General features: G+C 36.2%; 1 protein-coding gene across 2 annotated transcripts in view; it reads right to left on the bottom strand.

Moving 5' to 3' along the window:
- PPFIA2 (protein tyrosine phosphatase, receptor type, f polypeptide (PTPRF), interacting protein (liprin), alpha 2) overlaps positions 1 to 18,087 on the bottom strand; it is a 356,094-nt gene that overhangs the window by 43,935 nt on the left and 294,072 nt on the right. For both annotated transcript variants that reach the window (XM_009327518.1, XM_009327519.1), the window contains 8 exons: positions 15,284 to 15,367; positions 14,777 to 14,908; positions 13,743 to 13,805; positions 11,416 to 11,507; positions 7,013 to 7,148; positions 6,297 to 6,517; positions 3,247 to 3,484; positions 509 to 538 (listed from right to left, as the gene is read on the bottom strand). In XM_009327518.1, coding sequence (XP_009325793.1) covers positions 509 to 538; positions 3,247 to 3,484; positions 6,297 to 6,517; positions 7,013 to 7,148; positions 11,416 to 11,507; positions 13,743 to 13,805; positions 14,777 to 14,908; positions 15,284 to 15,367 — 996 coding nt within the window. The remainder of the gene's footprint in view (positions 1 to 508; positions 539 to 3,246; positions 3,485 to 6,296; positions 6,518 to 7,012; positions 7,149 to 11,415; positions 11,508 to 13,742; positions 13,806 to 14,776; positions 14,909 to 15,283; positions 15,368 to 18,087) is intronic.

Here is an 18,087-nt window from a genome sequence, read left to right as displayed (position 1 = left end):
ACTCTTTCCATAGCTTGTTAACAGAATGGTCAGGATGCTTGAAAATAAGCATGAACAAAAAGTTTTGTCACAGAATATAATGATTTATCGTAAATACCGTCTCCTCTCATGTAAAGATAAATCCCATATTCAGTGCCAATTCTGTAAACAACTTTATATTGCTCCAGAAGATTTCAAGCAATCTGACTCTGGTTCCTCCAGCAAGAATTATGGCCAAAAATACATTTGAAGGTAATTCTTTCGTGTCCACACTTTGTTTTTAACTGGGTTCCTTTAAGTTTGTGCTGTAGTGGCTACTACTCCAAGATATCACTGGTGGGCCTTGATTCTATGGCTTAGCTGTGATCCCTGCAAGCCTTTCCAGGTAGGATTAAAATGATTACGTTCAGGAATCGAATGAAAAGGAGCGGAAAGGATGCAGAGGCTGGCAAAGAACCCTGTTATCTAAATAGTAGAGGAATATGATAAATGTGCTCTCCCAAACTTAAAAAAAACCCCAGTATCATACCTTTCTCCGATGTTTTCTTAGGTCGCTTGGCTTAGATTGGTAACAAAAGCAACAACAAAAAAAGAATGATTAATAAATCTTATTTGAGCATAACAAAATGCCACACATTCATTCTTCTCACATTCAGAAGTGCGAAGTGGAGATTTCATTAATTTAATACTATCCGTATTATATACTAATTATATACTTGGTGTCATATCATAAGATAACCCCTGACAAATATGCCATTCTGGGAAAGCAGCTATTTTTTTTAAAGTTACAATTGCCTTCATTTTCATAAGCTTAGCAAAGAATAGGACATTGCAAACTTACAGTAGCACTTTTTATTTTTGGAGTTTTCATATAAATCCTTCCACTAGCCCCACACAGAGGTGGGTTTTTTTTTTAGTTTTATCTAATATTACAAATGTATTGGTGTTTCACCAAGTATAAACACAAAATATCATCAACAAATACCATGTCTGAAAAAGGGGTCTTTCTCTCCAGTTATCCCACATTAATGTGACTGGCATTTTCAGTCAACAGATACAAATTCACTCATCTTCTGTACTGCAGCATTATTTGGCAGTAGAAGGCTGCTACAATGTGTCTTTTTCAACCCCCTTTTCATTTTTATTTTTGGTAGATGTCTCATTCATTCAAGGAAAGCTGAAGATACTCTGCAGAATTTATTTACTGCATGGACCTGGGCTGTGGAAACTGATGCAGTACTGCTCCTCCAGCCAACCCCTACAGGATCATTTGGCAATTTGGGCTCTAGAGACCGGAACTCTACAGAGCTCTTCCCAACTCCAAGTTTCCACTTAGAGGATGTCTGATAGCCTGTTGTGTCTGTCCCCAGCCAGTAAGGAAAAGGAGATATTCAACACTGAACGCCTGCTGAAACAGTGCAGCGCAGGAGTGTGCGGAAATGGTTGACAGGGCTGAGCAAAGCTGTAGGCTGTGCTGTTGAGCACGCAGTGGGGTGCTACTTCTACAGCTTATGATGTGTCAAAAGTTCAACTGCAACTCATACAGACATATCCACCTGAGCTTTAGCACAGCTAGAGCTGGGTGCCAGTGAGGTCATGGCAACCTGAAGTGCAGAGGCTATGCTGTCGTTTTGTATTTGAATCTGATGAACCAACTGACCCAAAGCTACTGTGTCCAAATCAAGGCAACCAGGCAGTGCAGGTGTCTGCTGGAAGGTCAGTTTAACCATTGCCATTTACCTGTAGCCAGATTGCTTAGTTTAAGCGGCTGGTGAAATGGAGCCAAACTGCATATTCAGGAAGGTGCTGCTTTGGTGAAGTGGGTGGCACCGCGGCAGCCTGCGCACCCACCTCCTCCACAACAGTCTGCGTCACCAACATTTTCATTTCTGCTGCTCAGCAGTGGGAACTGAGGGCAGCAAAGAATCAGTGCGAGTCTGCCACAACTGCCTACCCTGACCTCCTCTCTGCTGTCTTTAGTTCCCAAGAAGGCAGCAAACACCATCCTAAATGGGAGGGGTAGAGGTGAATACAAGTAGTTGTCAGTTCCCAGGAAGAGGGAGTACTTGGCTAGATGTACATGTAGATGATGGTAGACAAAAGTCCCTACTCCCAGCTGAGCAGAATGAACAGCCAGGCTCCACTCCCAGCTGTTCTTGGTGACCTTTTCAGCTAGGAGAGTTAATTTCTGCTTTATGATTGAGATCAAACCTCATTTTCCCTCTGCTAAGAGGCTCCACAGGGAACCAGCGCTGCTGCTTCCCAGGAATGGACCACAAGGGGACATTGATGACATTCAGATTATCAGAGAAAGAGCAAACAAAAAATGGGGTTACACATATCCTATTCTCCTCACTGTATGTAGAGATCAGCAGAGTGGGCTGCTTTGATTCTCTCCTAGTGCTTAAAGGGATGAATTCACCCAGGCTCCAAACTGGTTTGTAGCCCACACTGAACACTGCACCCTTATCAATATCAGAATTGTACATCTTGAATATGTCGACACATACTACCTTCACTTACTTGACTGTTGCACTGTTACTTTTTGTCTAGGACCAAAATTAATTTTTTTGCAAATCCCTTTTCAAATCAAACCAGACATTTCAGAATATGTCTTCAAAGGTACAGTAATGTTAGAAATGCTTTGCATGAACATTTGATGGCTTCATATCTATTTATGTATGATGCTTGCAATGTTGAAATATATCAGTTAAATGAATTATTAGAAAACAAAGCACTTATTTCAAGTGCTTGATATACTGTCATGAAGAATACATACAAAATGCTGCAAGTATAAAATAGTATACCAAATATAGAAGTATATAAAAATGATCATATACATGAAGTAGTAGAAGGTTTTAATGTCTTCTAGACATTTCTTGAAGGTTTAAATTCAGCAATAGTCCCACAGACTACTGTGCAATAACTGTATTACTTCAGAGCTTTTCATTAGTAAACATTTTTTACATATAAACTGATTACAGTAATTCCAATGATCAGTTCTGTTTGTTATTAATTCCACTGCCTGTGTGCTGAAGGCCCTTGATCCTCAGATCATTGTGTCCCTGGTGAATCACGCAATGCTCAAAAACACAATAACAAAACCCAAAACCACCCAAACGTCCGTATTCGAGGGAATTTGCCATCTGTATGTATGATGAAGAGGTGAATAAAGAATTAGAGACATAAGGCATTCATACAGTGAAAAGATGAAGTATTTAATACTAGAAATATCACACCTAAAATTGGTATCACAAAGTTTCTTACCAGCGTCATAACCCCCATTCTGTCCATCTCCCTGGCTGGACTGCGAGGGGTGAGTTTAGGAGTTGAGTGTCCGCTGGGAGGAGATGAGCTTGCAAGTGACGATGCAGTCACTGAGCCAGTAATGGAGGTACCTTGGTGGACTCTGGCCAGATTTAAGCCTTCCAGACTCACGCTGGCCACTCTGTTCTCTATCTCTTCGGCACGCAGTTCTGTCGACTCTTTCTCTTCTTGGATTAACCTTATTAAATAAAAGAAGAACACGGTTGTATTTGTCTCTGCATGCCCCAAAAGCAAAAGTAAAAAAATGTTTCCTTTCAAATGAGATTCAAAAGAAAAAGAAAGCAAACATGAGTAGCATAGATCAACTCCAAAATAATATCGAAGAGGGTATTTTTAATCACCAGAATTATAAAATTATTTTTCTTAATTCCTCCATCCTCAAAAACTGTTTGAAGAATCTGCCCAACGACAAGACTTGACACATGACATTTCAGGAAGACTGGTTCCTTTGCAAAGGAGACAGTACTGGGGGGGCGGGGTTAACAATCAGATTTACCATAAGAAACTAATTCCAATCTTAAGTTGGCTTCATCTGGTTTTCTGTTGCTAAAGCACAAACAGAAATTTAAAGTCAAATGAAATTGGGCCTTTAAGAAGGGGATTGCTAAGATAATCCATATTAATAAAACAAGAGAACATGCAAAACAATTTGCCCATTTCATACCTACAAATTGATGAAAAAATGACAGTTGTTTCTAAAGCATTGAGTTTTTAAGTGTATTTCATTAAAATAGCTCTCTTGTTAACAACAGATATAAGCTTCTTAAACATATATAGCCTCAGTAGGATTCTTCCACTGGGTTCTTTAGTTTTGGTTTTTAATTGTGAATGCACCCAGAATGACAAAATGTGTTTAAAATAAAACATTTGTCTATAAGTCCTTTGCCCATAACCCCATATTAGGAGTCTTTTTTTTGTGAAGAGGAGGAAAAAGTATGAAGGATCAAGGTTAAATGAGAGAATATGAAGTTTGAGGAGGCTGAAACTGTGAATCAGGCTTTTCTGAGTGAAATGAAGCAAGTACAATAAATGAAAATGCACTGAAAATAATAACGTAATGCATTGGAAATAGAAACCTACAAATTCCTGTGCTGTGATAAATCTTCTTCCCTAACATCCATTTCAAAATTTCTATAAAATGTCTGCAGTTCTTTTTGAAATGAAGCATGGCAGGGAAATAATACTTAAACTTAAAGAAATAAGAACTTAAAGGGAAATAATATTTTGAAAGGCAATTATAACAATCTTTGTCATTTTAGTAATCTAAATTCTGAATCATCTTGTAAATAAAACAAATCTAAGGCAAAATACATTTTTAATCTCTTCTGGTATCTCTAATCATTTGATAAACCCTTATAGTGTTTGTAAAGAAAAAGAAAAAAAAAACAAACCAAGAAAATGTGAAATGCAGTACAGTTTATAAGAGTATCCTTATAGAACCATTTTTCCTGAAATGTATAAAAAAAAAGCATACAAAATTAGTCACCTGGTTGTTTAATAATGACGGTGATGGTAATGAAAGCCTATACTTCAGTATAAGCTTAGCAGTAGGGGAAATGAACTACTCTCAGTGGACCTGCAGTAAAAATGGCTACATACAATGTGCACCCTTGCTTCCTTTTTGAGATAAAACTGTACCTAGCATCTAAGTCAAGATCCTGTGTTAAGTAAAACAGTGATCTGATTCAGGATGGCACAAATAATATCCAACTATGTCACCTGCAGGTACAATTTTGTGTGAAAAACCTTTTACTGTATTACATAATTACCTGTTAAATTGCCAAAATGCTAGTATTTTTTAAAACAAATACATTTGTTGCATCTACAGCTTCCTGAATTGGTCACAGTGCTTACTTTTTTTGTAATAACAGAAAATATGGATAAGGTTTTCTCTTTTACATATACTGTTTTAAGGAGATTTACTGTCCCAACAAGAAAATTCCTCTTTGACTCTTTATCTTGACAGCTGTAATAAGAGATTTTATAAAATATCAGAGTAATCCTATCCGAATGAAGAAATTCTGGGACTAGCGAAAATGCAAAGCTGTAGATCTATAACAAAAAGTCTCCCCCGTGAACAGACAAGTTATTCAAATTCAATATATTCCAATAGAGTTCTCCCTTTAAAGTTACCTTGCTCACAGAAAGACTGAGATTTCGCAGAAGGTAATCTGGTTTTGATTTATATTTCTAACGACAGTCTTTCTGTCTGTAGTATTACCAGAAAGTCGCTAATACATTTAATAATCTCCTTCATCTCTTTCTAAAGAAACAGTCACGAACGACAGGATGTTTTTCATACATCAAGTTTTTAAAAGTTAGCCTTCCTGAAAAACATGTAAGAATGCTTTAAGCCTAAAATATGGTTTCATTTATAAAACTCACTAAATTAAAATAAGTCATTGGATTCTCTATCACTCCATTAAATTTGCACAGAAATTATTACAATACATCCAATTCACCACCTATTTCTAAGCACTATAACCCAACTTGGAGCATGAAAAATCACATTCTATGCCTCCATAGAAAATCAAAACCATGTCTTAGAAAACATGGCTTTTATGAGATGTAACATAGGAATAATTATCAGAAGAAAGCATGAAGAGCACTGAAATAAAAAATTTCTGATAGGCGGTCATTAGTGAGTAAGAGGAGTCACGCAGAACAGTGAAAAAGACCTTGAAAAGAGGACTATGAGTAGTGATCTGTCAAATTTGCCCTGTGTTAGCCTTCTCTCACATATTTCTCTTCAATTGGCCAGCGGTCCTTCACTTGGAACATTTTTTGAAAGAAATTTCTATGGTTAGGAAATGAAGACGCCATTGTTATCTTCACACAACCAATACTCTCATATGAAAAGTGGACACATTATCAATCCTTTAAATGTGCAAGTGGTTTCCTAATTGTTATGAACGGTACCTGAACTCGTGCACTGAAGGAAGCTTGAACCTGTAATCATAAGTGCATCACAGCTAGTTCGGACTACATACCTGATTTCTTTATTGATTGCATCTAGCTGCTCCTGAAGCATCATGGCCAGAGTCTGGGCATCGGAATGGCCGCTTGGTGACAGGAGGTCCATGGAGCTGAAAAGTGTTTCTCTATCATCGTCATCGATGTCGGACATTTCAGTGTCGCTTTCAAATGGATGGCTGCTCAAAACGCCAATCTGCTGAGTCCTATTCCACTCGTGATCTCCAAGTGATTTTACCTGAGCAGGAATTAGGATGTACATGGCTTATTCCATGGAAAACAATTGCAAAGTTGAACTTCTATAAAATGGGAAAGCAAAGCAACTAACATTTAAGAATACTTATTAAATGATTAATTCACCATTAATACTTGCAATATTACCGCAGATGATGTAAAGTATCTTCACATCATTTCTAATGCTGTGTAAAATTAACTATCAGGAAAATTTACACAAAAATATACCCAGAGAAGACAAACAATCAGGTATGCTTGAACTTTGATGTCTGAACTTCAACCTTTTCTGCCTTCATTTTAGTACAACAGTACTCTTGTTTGAGTATGTATAGAAAAAGACCATGCTATTTGGGTTTTTTGTTTGGGGTTGTTTTGGTGTGTTGTTAGGTTTTGTTGATGTTGTTGTGGGTTTTTTTCTGGAAATACACAAACTGTAAGCTTAAGAGACTGAAATACATTCTCTTATCAGGTAATATATGAGAAGAAATTGGGGATTAACCTTTGGTTCATCTCTGCGTACGCCCATCCGGCCTCTTCTAGGCCGCCTTATCACTTTAGTTGACCGATAGTCAGACTGGCTATCAACCAGTGAGCCCACAGAATACCTCAGCTCTGCTGATGTGTCAAGGTGAGGCCTATAAAAAGAGCCACAGAAGTAGACTAAGAGAGTAATAGTAATAATAATAGCAACAATTCAATGACCTTCAGTCTAGGAACACAGATATATTTTTTTAAACAAACAAATGATTATGTATCAGAATAAATGACAAAAACATGGCACAGAATATAATTTAAAAATGAAAACTTGAAATCATATTACGAGAAAATTAAGGAAGAAAAGAAATGAGTAAAACCTTTGATTTTTCAAAATGAAGGACTTGCATCGTAAAGCTCATTGTCCCAAACATATGAAAAAACAAGCAGATTTCAGGAAAAGATAACAGAACTGGCTGCTGAATGTACCATCCTGTATATTTTCCCTCCATTACTTTCCTGAATAAACATGCCTGAGGTTACTGTAAGCATGTTAACATGTTCACGAGTGAGGATAACTATAACACTTTCCTACTGTAAATCTGTGCTCTGCATTATGAAAATATTAGTGAACGGCCCTGTGATATATAACATCGGTTATGAATGATTCATGTTTATCTGATGATGCTTTTGAGAGTTTTAACCCGCAATTTTTCCTGTAGTCCTGGTAAGTCTTGGGACATTGTGGAGAGGCATATACATGATGACTTCAGCATATCTTTTCTTGGCTGCATACAATTTTCCCTGGCCTTTCCATCCTCGGTCCAACAGCAGCAGTAAAAGTTCCCTGCACGGTGCAATAGAAGCATCCTGCCCACAGGCTGTGTAGCCGAGCCAGAAGAGCAAAGGCTCCATGCACCATTTGAGCATTCAGCCACAGCAGTGGAGACCTGAACAATTTATATTTCTTAACACATAACCAATCTCCACATAAAATATATATATGAATAGCATGATTATAGTAGAAAAATGAAATGTAACAAATACTATACTAATAAGACAACTAAATATGGACTTGTTTATAGTGACTCCTAAAAAAAGTTTGACATTTCACTATCTATGAGAGCATAAAATGAGAGTTTAATGTTGTACTTACTTTTTTTTTTTTTTTTTTAAACTTCAGAAAAATGCTTACAGTCACCTACAGACAACTTATAGGGTTCACAGCAATGTTAATAATCAGTTATGGGAAACAGAATAGGAATAAGTTTTGTTCTTAAACACTTCTCTCACTTTGAAAAGAATGCTGTTCAAGAAAATGATGGCTTTAATCCTAGACATAAGGAAAGCTACGTAAGAGAATGTCTGCTTTCTAAAATGAAGGAAATAATTCAGAAAACCATGTATATCTATGCTGAAAACTGCAGGCTGTAAGCGTGACTCTTTTCCTGAGCTCTAGTTCTGTGTCTTTTTCTAAACATAGAAATTCACTTTTCCTTGAGAAGAACTTAATTTGAATTAAAACATACTCGTACTTGGAAGACTGAAGCATTGGACTCAAATTTCAAACATCACTTCAATAAAGTAAAAGTGAAAAATAAAATATCATAACTGTGATGCCTGTGTATTGATAAATGGGAAATGCAAAAACATCATGATAACCATGAAAGCCTCTACTATAAGCTACTTTGACAGAGTGGTATGAAGAAATGTAATTGCTGTCTGGTATTATAAGTACTGTGACAAATCTAAAACAATAATGGAAAGATTTCAAGCACTAATACAGTTTGTTTCACAAAAAAATAAAATCTGTAAGAAAACAAACAAAAAAAGAGGTACCAGAATTCCTGAAATGTGAGTATGTGCCATAGTAATCAAATCAGCTACATAAAAATGTCACAGATACTGAATAATGTTTTAGAATTTAGGTTTTGGGTACAGCATACATCAGAGCTCAAAGTGTTGTCATAAATGTCCTTTCCTGAACAACCAGCAGTTTATCTTCTCTTATACTTCCCATCATGCCCTGTAGGAACTTCCATAATATTAGAAAAACTATGATTTTACCTTTTAAAGAATTCTCTAAAACTCACTTTTTTCATTATACCAATAAGAGAACTTGACAACAGTTGGGCTACAAATGTCCTAAGTCCTCCATCTACAGCACCAGACAATAATCTGTTGGGTTTTTGTATCTTTAATTTGTCTGTATGTCTCTCATCTGTTACATAGTAAACCATTTAGGGCAGTGACTGCTTTTTATTTTCTGTGTTTGTACCACATTTGCTGTAATAGAACTTTGCTCTGATAATTGATAATATTTGGTACTTGTGCAGCAAGTTGGCAGGAAAAAAGAAACAGCCCAGGTCCCAGTCTCTGGCAGCAAATACCTATTTGTTGACCAGCTTCATTGTTGTTCTGCTGAAAGAACAAACTCCTGCAAATACAAAACTGAGTATGTGCTTAGAACAGTAAGTATTTAATGCTGGTACCTCCCTATTCCTGAGAGGGCTGGTAGCTTCGCAAGGTGAGGTCATGGAAGGGGAAATATACTGTTTGGGGGGAACCTGCTTCCCCAAGCAGGGGGAAGCTATGTTTGGGGGGAACCTAAATTCCCAAGACATTTAGGCAGCTTATCAAGTTCAAACAGCCCTTTGACAAGGGCTAATCAGACTCTTACTTACAGAGCACAAGCTAATGATACTCATCTACCCAACAAGAAAGGCTGCTGTTCACCAAGGATGGCTGCTCCAAAACCATGTCTGCTATTGTCCTAAGTCCTCCATCTACAGCACCAGACAATAATCTGTTGGGTTTTTGTATCTTTAATTTGTCTGTATGTCTCTCATCTGTTACATAGTAAACCATTTAGGGCAGTGACTGCTTTTTATTTTCTGTGTTTGTACCACATTTGCTGTAATAGAACTTTGCTCTGATAATTGATAATATTTGGTACTTGTGCAGCAAGTTGGCAGGAAAAAAGAAACAGCCCAGGTCCCAGTCTCTGGCAGCAAATACCTATTTGTTGACCAGCTTCATTGTTGTTCTGCTGAAAGAACAAACTCCTGCAAATACAAAACTGAGTATGTGCTTAGAACAGTAAGTATTTAATGCTGGTACCTCCCTATTCCTGAGAGGGCTGGTAGCTTCGCAAGGTGAGGTCATGGAAGGGGAAATGTAGCTATGTTTGGGGGGAACCTAAATTCCCAAGACATTTAGGCAGCTTATCAAGTTCAAACAGCCCTTTGACAAGGGCTAATCAGACTCTTACTTACAGAGCACAAGCTAATGATACTCATCTACCCAACAAGAAAGGCTGCTGTTCACCAAGGATGGCTGCTCCAAAACCATGTCTGCTATCTGTTGCAGCAGTTCAATAGTCTGTGTCCTCGCAAGCACTCTCAAAAGTGTTGTGTGTGCCTGTAGCCACACTTACACTCGCAAAGGAACAAAAATTCAAAGTGTTACAAGCATCACATTCTGAATTTCAGCGATTTACACTTCTCTATGTATAGAAAAATATTAGTCCAAGAGATAATAAAAGATCGAGGGAGAAACCATGTCCAGGTACTGAGCAGGATGTCTGAAGAAACAATGGGCAGACCATACATGATGCAAGCAAAAAAATTATCCAAGAAGAACAACTTTAGAGGATTACAGCGCTCTGAATTTAGTCTTGGTCCATGAGCTTCGTCTGGCAGGTTTTAAAAGTTAACATGTTGCTCGTTATGAAAACAGGGCATGGCACACAATTATCAATAAAGCAACAATTTTATTTTGAGGGATACTTTTAGGCAAGAAGGACTGTCTGTCTAAAATTATAAATTCATTTCAGCTGTTGGTAAGCTACTTCTATGATACCTGTCTCACTATTGTTCCCATATTGCTTTTCTGCTACAAAGAGGTATAATGTTTAATGTCCTGTTACGATATTTTCAGATCTCTCTGAATACTGCCTTCATCTTTAGCTGAAGATCTGTGGTCTTATCTTACACACTAAGCAAAGCTGAGTTATTTCTTGCTAATAAAAAAATAATTATTAGATGTACTTGATAGAATAAATAACTAAATATGATCATAAATACGCTGATTAGTTTCAGCATTAAAGACGATGGTTTCAACTTTATTATTAAGCTCTCCTGGGAAAAAATGGGTATTTGGATATACTTTTGAAAACATTCCATAATTTAAAAGACTTTCCTTAATCTCAGTAACATGTCAAGTTTATACTCACTACTATAAGGCCCTGTTTACCTATGAAAAAAGTGAAAAGCAACAGTAATAATCATTGCACAGATTTTACATTTTTAAAGAAATACATGATATTTTTATGCGTGGTCTGAACACATCCCTGTTGTAAAGGCTTGACACTTACATTTATGTTCTATTTCAACTCAAAGTGAGGAAACTTTTGTCATTAAATATTACCTTGACAATGTGGGTTCGATTAAAGAACCAGCCCTCAATTTCATTTGATCCAGTTCAGATCTCAGTTTCTCAATTTCTTCGGCAAGTCTTTCCTGGAAATGACAATAGTAAGATATACTTACTGGTGATACAAAATACATTTACTTTATGAGATATTGCTCTTGTAAACCTAAACAAGTAAGATAAACCGAATGTAGCACTGACTATAATAAGAAAAGGCAGTGAACTCATTCAAGTCTCATTATTGCTAACAAGACATGCATCAAGAGGAGGTTGTATAGCACTCTTTAGTGTTTTTCCACCAGCTGGAAGCGATGGCAGGACGGGTTTGTACTTGAAACTTACTTTTTTCTTCCTATACAGCTAGGGTCAGGAAAAGAACCAGCAATGATTTGTGCACTAACTGCCCTCTCCGTACCAGGCATAGTTCAGCATGTGACATGCTATTTGCCCTTTAGAGACAGAGATTGTGTCCTGGCCTTTTTATTTATGAATAGAGACGTAAACTTAGAGACAAAGATATTTTAGGTGCTTTATTGAACTGTAGCTTTACAGCTCACTCTTGGGAGTTGATGGAACTCCAGTATGAGGTGCTACTGGTGAAAAATGACAGAGTGCCACAAAAATTGGATTTTTGGAACCAGCTAACAAAACAACTATTGACAACAACCACTAGGAAAAAAAGCGCTGTTCCCAAATTCTACAGATAGCAATAGTCTACTAATAAAATGAAAAGAAATCAAAGAATTTTAAAACAAATTAAGAGAGGACATGGGATGAAGAAGTAACGCTGCTGTTCCTAGAGTTTAAAACATTCAGGATTCCAAAATGCTAGGAAGGAAAGGGATCTGCGCTTAATTACTATCAGATTCAGTAATATTATTAATTAAGATTATTAATATCTGGTGTTATCTCCATGCATCTGAAATTGCTTCATCAGTTTCTTCATCAAAGTGAAACAAATAAACCCTTCAAAGTGGGAACTTAGAAGCTCTGGAGTCAGACCTATGTGGTTGTGTGTGAAAAGAACTCACCTCCATCAATTGCACAGAGCAGTAGTGGAGGTGTTCTATTTATTTCACTTCCCATCCTTAAGCGAGAATCAATAAATATAATAAATAAAAATATCCTTGCAAAAATACTTTCAATACAAATGTAGATTTTTATACCAGATTTTTCATCTTTGTCAAGAGTTGATATGAACGTTCAAGCCAGAAAACAGACTGAAAAAGAATTAGCCACTGTATTCACTTCCACTAACACTACTAAAACAATAAAATTATGTTGGAGATAACATTGGCAAAATACCTTATTTACAGAGACAAAATTGGTATCCATAAGTCAGGTTTAGATTCTCTGGTAGCAAAATGATAGAAACTTTTGTTTCAATTGACACAGCTTTAGAAATGTCCTTTCTGTCCTTCTTGTCATCTAACTATATGGTGAAGTACAATCCTGACTTTGCGACAGCGTAATCACCTTATAACTGTGGTATTACAGCAGGGAAATTTTATTTATTTAAAATGCACTACAAGCTCCTTTTTGGGACTTTAATCTCTCTGCCTTTCTACAAGGTTATCCGAATGCAGATGAAAATAATTTATTTGAATAGATACTTCTTCTGTTATTTTTCTCAGAGTTCTTGATTTTGGATGTCATACGATATAATTATACGAGTATTGAATGGAGCTATGTTTTTTAAATTCTATACAATCTCTTTTAAATGAATTTGATACATTACAAAAACACTTCTGTGAATCTGAAGGCAGACACATTTGTGTATCCTACTGTGCTCAAAGCAAGCATAACTTCAAAACACAATCCTAACGTTTGGGATTGGAATAAATATTTTTAATTAATTTGACTGATTCACTAAACAGTATTAGGGGTTAATTTGCAATGAACTAAGAAAGGCCACTTTCAGCTATATTTAGCATAACGCCACTGCACCTGTTAAGAAGAATTGCATCAGATCAAGTAATTACATTCTTCACTATAAAAATGTAACCAGTTATGCATACATCTCTGTAAAACAAGAGTTTTTCAGAATTAAAACTGATAGAACAAGAATTCCAGAGCCAGTGAAATCAGTATGAATTTTAGTATTGCCTTCCTGAGGCTAGGATCTCAACCATAAATTTAGCTCAGAACAATTGTTAGAGACCCTCAAAGGCTAGTTAAGACATCTGGGTGTTTAAAGGAATTATCATTGGTGCCAGGAAGATTTCACATGCTAGTTGGATAATTAATATACCATATACATATTTCCAAATAATAAATATGTAAATTTTGATAAAACCAGATAAAATTACAGTATTTTATAGTACCTTGTCATGTAAAGACTCTTCCAGATTTTTCCTGAAACTTTCAGATTCTTGAATCAAAACATTCTAGGAATTAAAAGAAAAAATAAAATATAGATAAACCAGAAAGAAATTAGAGAAATGTTAAATATTCAGCTATCACCATATACATGTAGCCTCCATGTACAAGTTAGCAAAGTTATATTCACTGGACCTTAAAATTAAAATCCCTTAATGCTTCAATTTGAGTATATATTAAATTTAAAACACTGGAAATAATCCAAACATGTAGGACCATGTTCTATCAGGAACAGCAAAAACTTTGCATTTTCTTTGAACTGAGCAACTGTCATACTCTTACACAACTATTTCTCCCAGGTTCTTCTTTTGGCAGGCCTATTTCTTGCTTTGTACATTTTGTTTCAATGATATAAACCAGAAGTACATCCTCTGAAAGGTTCTGAAATATCCTTCTGAAAGACACTGAAAGATTCCCCTCAGATCAAACTGAAGGTGAATAAGTAGAAGGGGGAGGGATTAAGGAGGGTGAACATAAAGATCATGGGATTTGAACTTTGCAGGCCCATTGTGTCTCACATCACGGAAAACCTGTAAATAACATTCCCTCTTCAAGGGTAGATGCTCCTTCTCCTGTGGTGACAGCATTTTACTCTTCCCAGAGGAAGTGAGGTAAAATCAGCAGGCTAAAATACAGCAATGACAACACATCTGAAACGCGGCCATTCCTCAGTTCTACGTCCGCTTTCTCTCACTGCCTCATACCGTGTTGTGCACTGGTCCTTTACAAGCTCTTCATCAGACTCCCCGCTGATAAAACAGGGGCTCATAATATTCAGCATATGCAGTTCACTGTAGTCCTGGAAAGATTCTTGAGCGCACTCTTGAATTAAGAGTTGAATGTATAAGTTAGACCATATTTGTGGTGATATTTGGTAATACAAAATCAGCACGATGCTTCCATGCCGATAAAAGTAGAACAGGTTTCATACAGGAGAATCTTTATCAAGCTGAACTTTATACTGCTCTTTGCACTGTACCTTTTCTTCAAGTGCTGCCATTCTCTCTTTTAAGTGTAGCTGCAGACGCTCATTGGATTCTGTCAAAAGTCTGTCTACGGTATCCGATAATCTTTTGTTGTGCTCCTCATTCATTTTTTCTCTTTGCCTTGCCTTTAATGTAGAATAGAAGAGACAGATTGGTAGGGTCCAAAATCAACCAGTACAGACTTGTATCATTAAAAAATAAAAAAAATATGGTAACTGTAGCCATTTAAATTAAAGAAATTCCACAGGAAACATAATTACAGTAATTACATTACTGATTAACGCACATTCATTTTTTTATCAGCAGAATACTGTGAAACCTGCAACTAGGTGTAAACTAGTGTATTAAGATGGTTAAGTAAAGTGGGAAGATGCTGCCATCACTGCTATAAATAAAACATTTACCAGTAGATAGATTTGTGTGCTGGAGTGCATAATGTAGCGCTATATTGACAAATAAAAAGAAGACAAGTTCACAGAAGTTGTCTGCAATACACATACTCTTTGAAGTTCCTGATTCTTCTCTTCGAGTTGAGCTTCTAAGTGTCTCATACGTTCCTCAATGTTTCCATGTCTTTCTTCTGCCTGTAAAAAAATAGAAAGACTCTTTCTGTAATTTAAGTGACTTCGTAAGTTTTTACCTCAGTAGGGTTTAAACAAAACATAAAGCAAGCTACTACTAACTGCAAACTTAGTTTTCCAAAAAGAAACTTTATTTAAACAGGCAGCTGAACAGCATTGCTTGAAATGTGTCAGCTACAAAGGCCTGTTACATCCAAGCATCAGCAAAACATTGGAGTTATTTATGAGCAATGAAATCAGCCAAATGTAACATGCAGACTGTGCATGGTTTGAACACAAACCTGCCATCGTAAAATTGTAAGCTCCTGAAGCACTGAACTGCACGATGGTTGATTATCAATAAAAAAAAAATAAAATAAGTTAAAGAAAATGAAAACAAATCAGATGGATTCTATTTAGCAATAGAAAGTAAAGTCCAGTAGGACTACCTTCCTACGTATGGAGATCATTTCTTGTAGTTTAGCTTCCATAACATATTGATAATCATCAGATGAGGTAGAAGAGGTTGGATCAGACTAACAAGTCAAGGAAAAGGAGAGGGACAAAATTGAAAAATCAGAACTAAAGACACTGACACTGAACAGAACACAGCACAGAATGCTTAAAAGAAAAGTGTGACTGAAAATTTAATACTTTTAACTGACAGATTTTTACGTGGAATAAACTACACTGATACTTGGTGAATATGATGCAGTTGATGTGGAGAAACTGAAAATAATGGAATGCTAAAAAAGCTATCAACCTACACATGGAAGTTCAAGGTTAGTGATGGCTGGCTGATGACATATTACTAGAGTGGATTCAAAGCAGTACTGTCTAATCTAATGGTTTTCTTTTTTTTAATTATGGCAAACTAAACATCAGAACAGGACTCTGCGAGGCCAATGTCAGAAAGTCCTTTATAATTCTTCTATCATTTTCTAGGAATGAAAACAATGCATAAATACTAAATTAATGGATCAGTCAGTTACAGAACTGTGCAATGTTATGGTACATTCCCTAATTTCTAGAAAACAGAAAGAACGTCAAAAGAGAAAAGGCTCAAGCTTTAGTATTCCATTTTAGAATACACTACATAAGCTTTTTCATCCAAATAAACAGTATAGTTTTCATCCCTTTGAAAGGATCCACCCTGGTGGATCTCTTTAGAAGATCAAGGTCATCAGATAAAAGAAGAACCTATAAATAAAAATTCATTAATAGGAATGAAAAGTCATTACTGAGTATAGAAATGGTAATCCATCCAAAGATTCGTTACTACTTCTGACAGAAGTTGACCTTAATTAGGTCATTTGTTGCAAAACATGAATATTCATGTTATTTTCATATCAAACGAGTCTATGTTATCATTCAAAATGACAAAAAAAAGCCCTTAAAGAAAGGGAAATGCTATATTGGATTTGTTGCTATGGAAACAGGAATGTGTACAAGGCGTATAGACAGTGCTACTGATGACTTTGAGTTGTGAGCTTGCGCTTGTCAAATGCTATTTCACTCTGTCAGATTTACCCTCTCTCAAAAAGAGATCCTGAACTCCATCTTTAGATGAGCAAACTCTAATATGTACAAGAAACAGTAATTTTACAACTGTATTTTTTTAGTGAGACTGTTTTTCATACTGTTGTCTACTAACGATTTATCAGAATAATTAGGAATAGATACCAAAGTAATTCCAGATATACATCATAACTTAAAATTACCCCTAACTTAAACTCATTAGCATTGTCAGGACCAAAAGATCAGAGAGAAAACAAGCCTGTGATCTAGAGATTTATAAATATAAACTGCAGCTTTTGATATGAAGACATCCATATGAGAAAATCCTGCTTTGTATAAATACAAGAATAATGCTTAACTTTGAACATCACTACTATTCTTTTCAGAGTAAGTATATTCACAAAACTCAGATTCTTGCAAAATTCAAGGGAAAGTCAGTATACTTTGTAACTAAGCTCATTTAATAAGTGCATTTATTGTTTCTGATCATGAAGCAGGCATATTGTGATGTATTTGAACTTCTTCATTATCTGAAACTATTTTGTCTATTTATTACGACTTGGACCAGTGACAATCCCTTTACGATTTTCTTTATCTTATCTTTTAGTTTTACATATTAGTTTGTTTCAGCACACAAATGCTAATGCACTGCTTCCTCTCCCAATTGGATAAATAGAAAGATAAGGTTGAAAAAGTTAGGTCCCTGTGATTGCAGAAAACCAGATCATGCTATCCCTTCCACAAAGTGACCAAGCTTTATCCTCCTCTGTAGAAGATAGACTTTTCCCCTTTTTGAGTCCTGGCTGCACTGTTCAAGGCCTTCCCTTAACCTGTCTCCAAGGGTCAGGAGAAGATTTGAAATCATCAAAGCTCTGAGCTGATGATGGAGAAGGCTTAAGTAATTCTACCTTCTTTGAAACCCTTTTCATTGAGGGAGATGTAGAACCCATTGGGGATATCATCCTACAAAATTAAACTACTTGGAAGCTTCGTTAGCTGATGGCAAACTTTAAAAGCAAGTTACTTAATCTTCCCTGCTTCTATACACTTAATTGCAGACTAATACAAACATGAAGATAACCAAACTAATACTTCTAGGTTCAAAGGGGATCTCATTCAAGTCTTCTGATATACGTCTGTCATAACCTGTCCTTGAGAAGCCAGTCTAGCTAGCTATATCATTTACATTTAGTTTTCAAACTAAAAAATAGATATTCAGTCCAAAC

Source organism: Pygoscelis adeliae, unplaced genomic scaffold (assembly GCF_000699105.1).
Source record: "Pygoscelis adeliae isolate BGI_AS28 unplaced genomic scaffold, ASM69910v1 Scaffold113, whole genome shotgun sequence".
NCBI classification, from domain to species: domain Eukaryota; kingdom Metazoa; phylum Chordata; class Aves; order Sphenisciformes; family Spheniscidae; genus Pygoscelis; species Pygoscelis adeliae.
The sequence above is the reverse complement of the archived record's forward strand: the minus strand, read 5'-3'. Positions and strand labels throughout refer to the sequence as shown.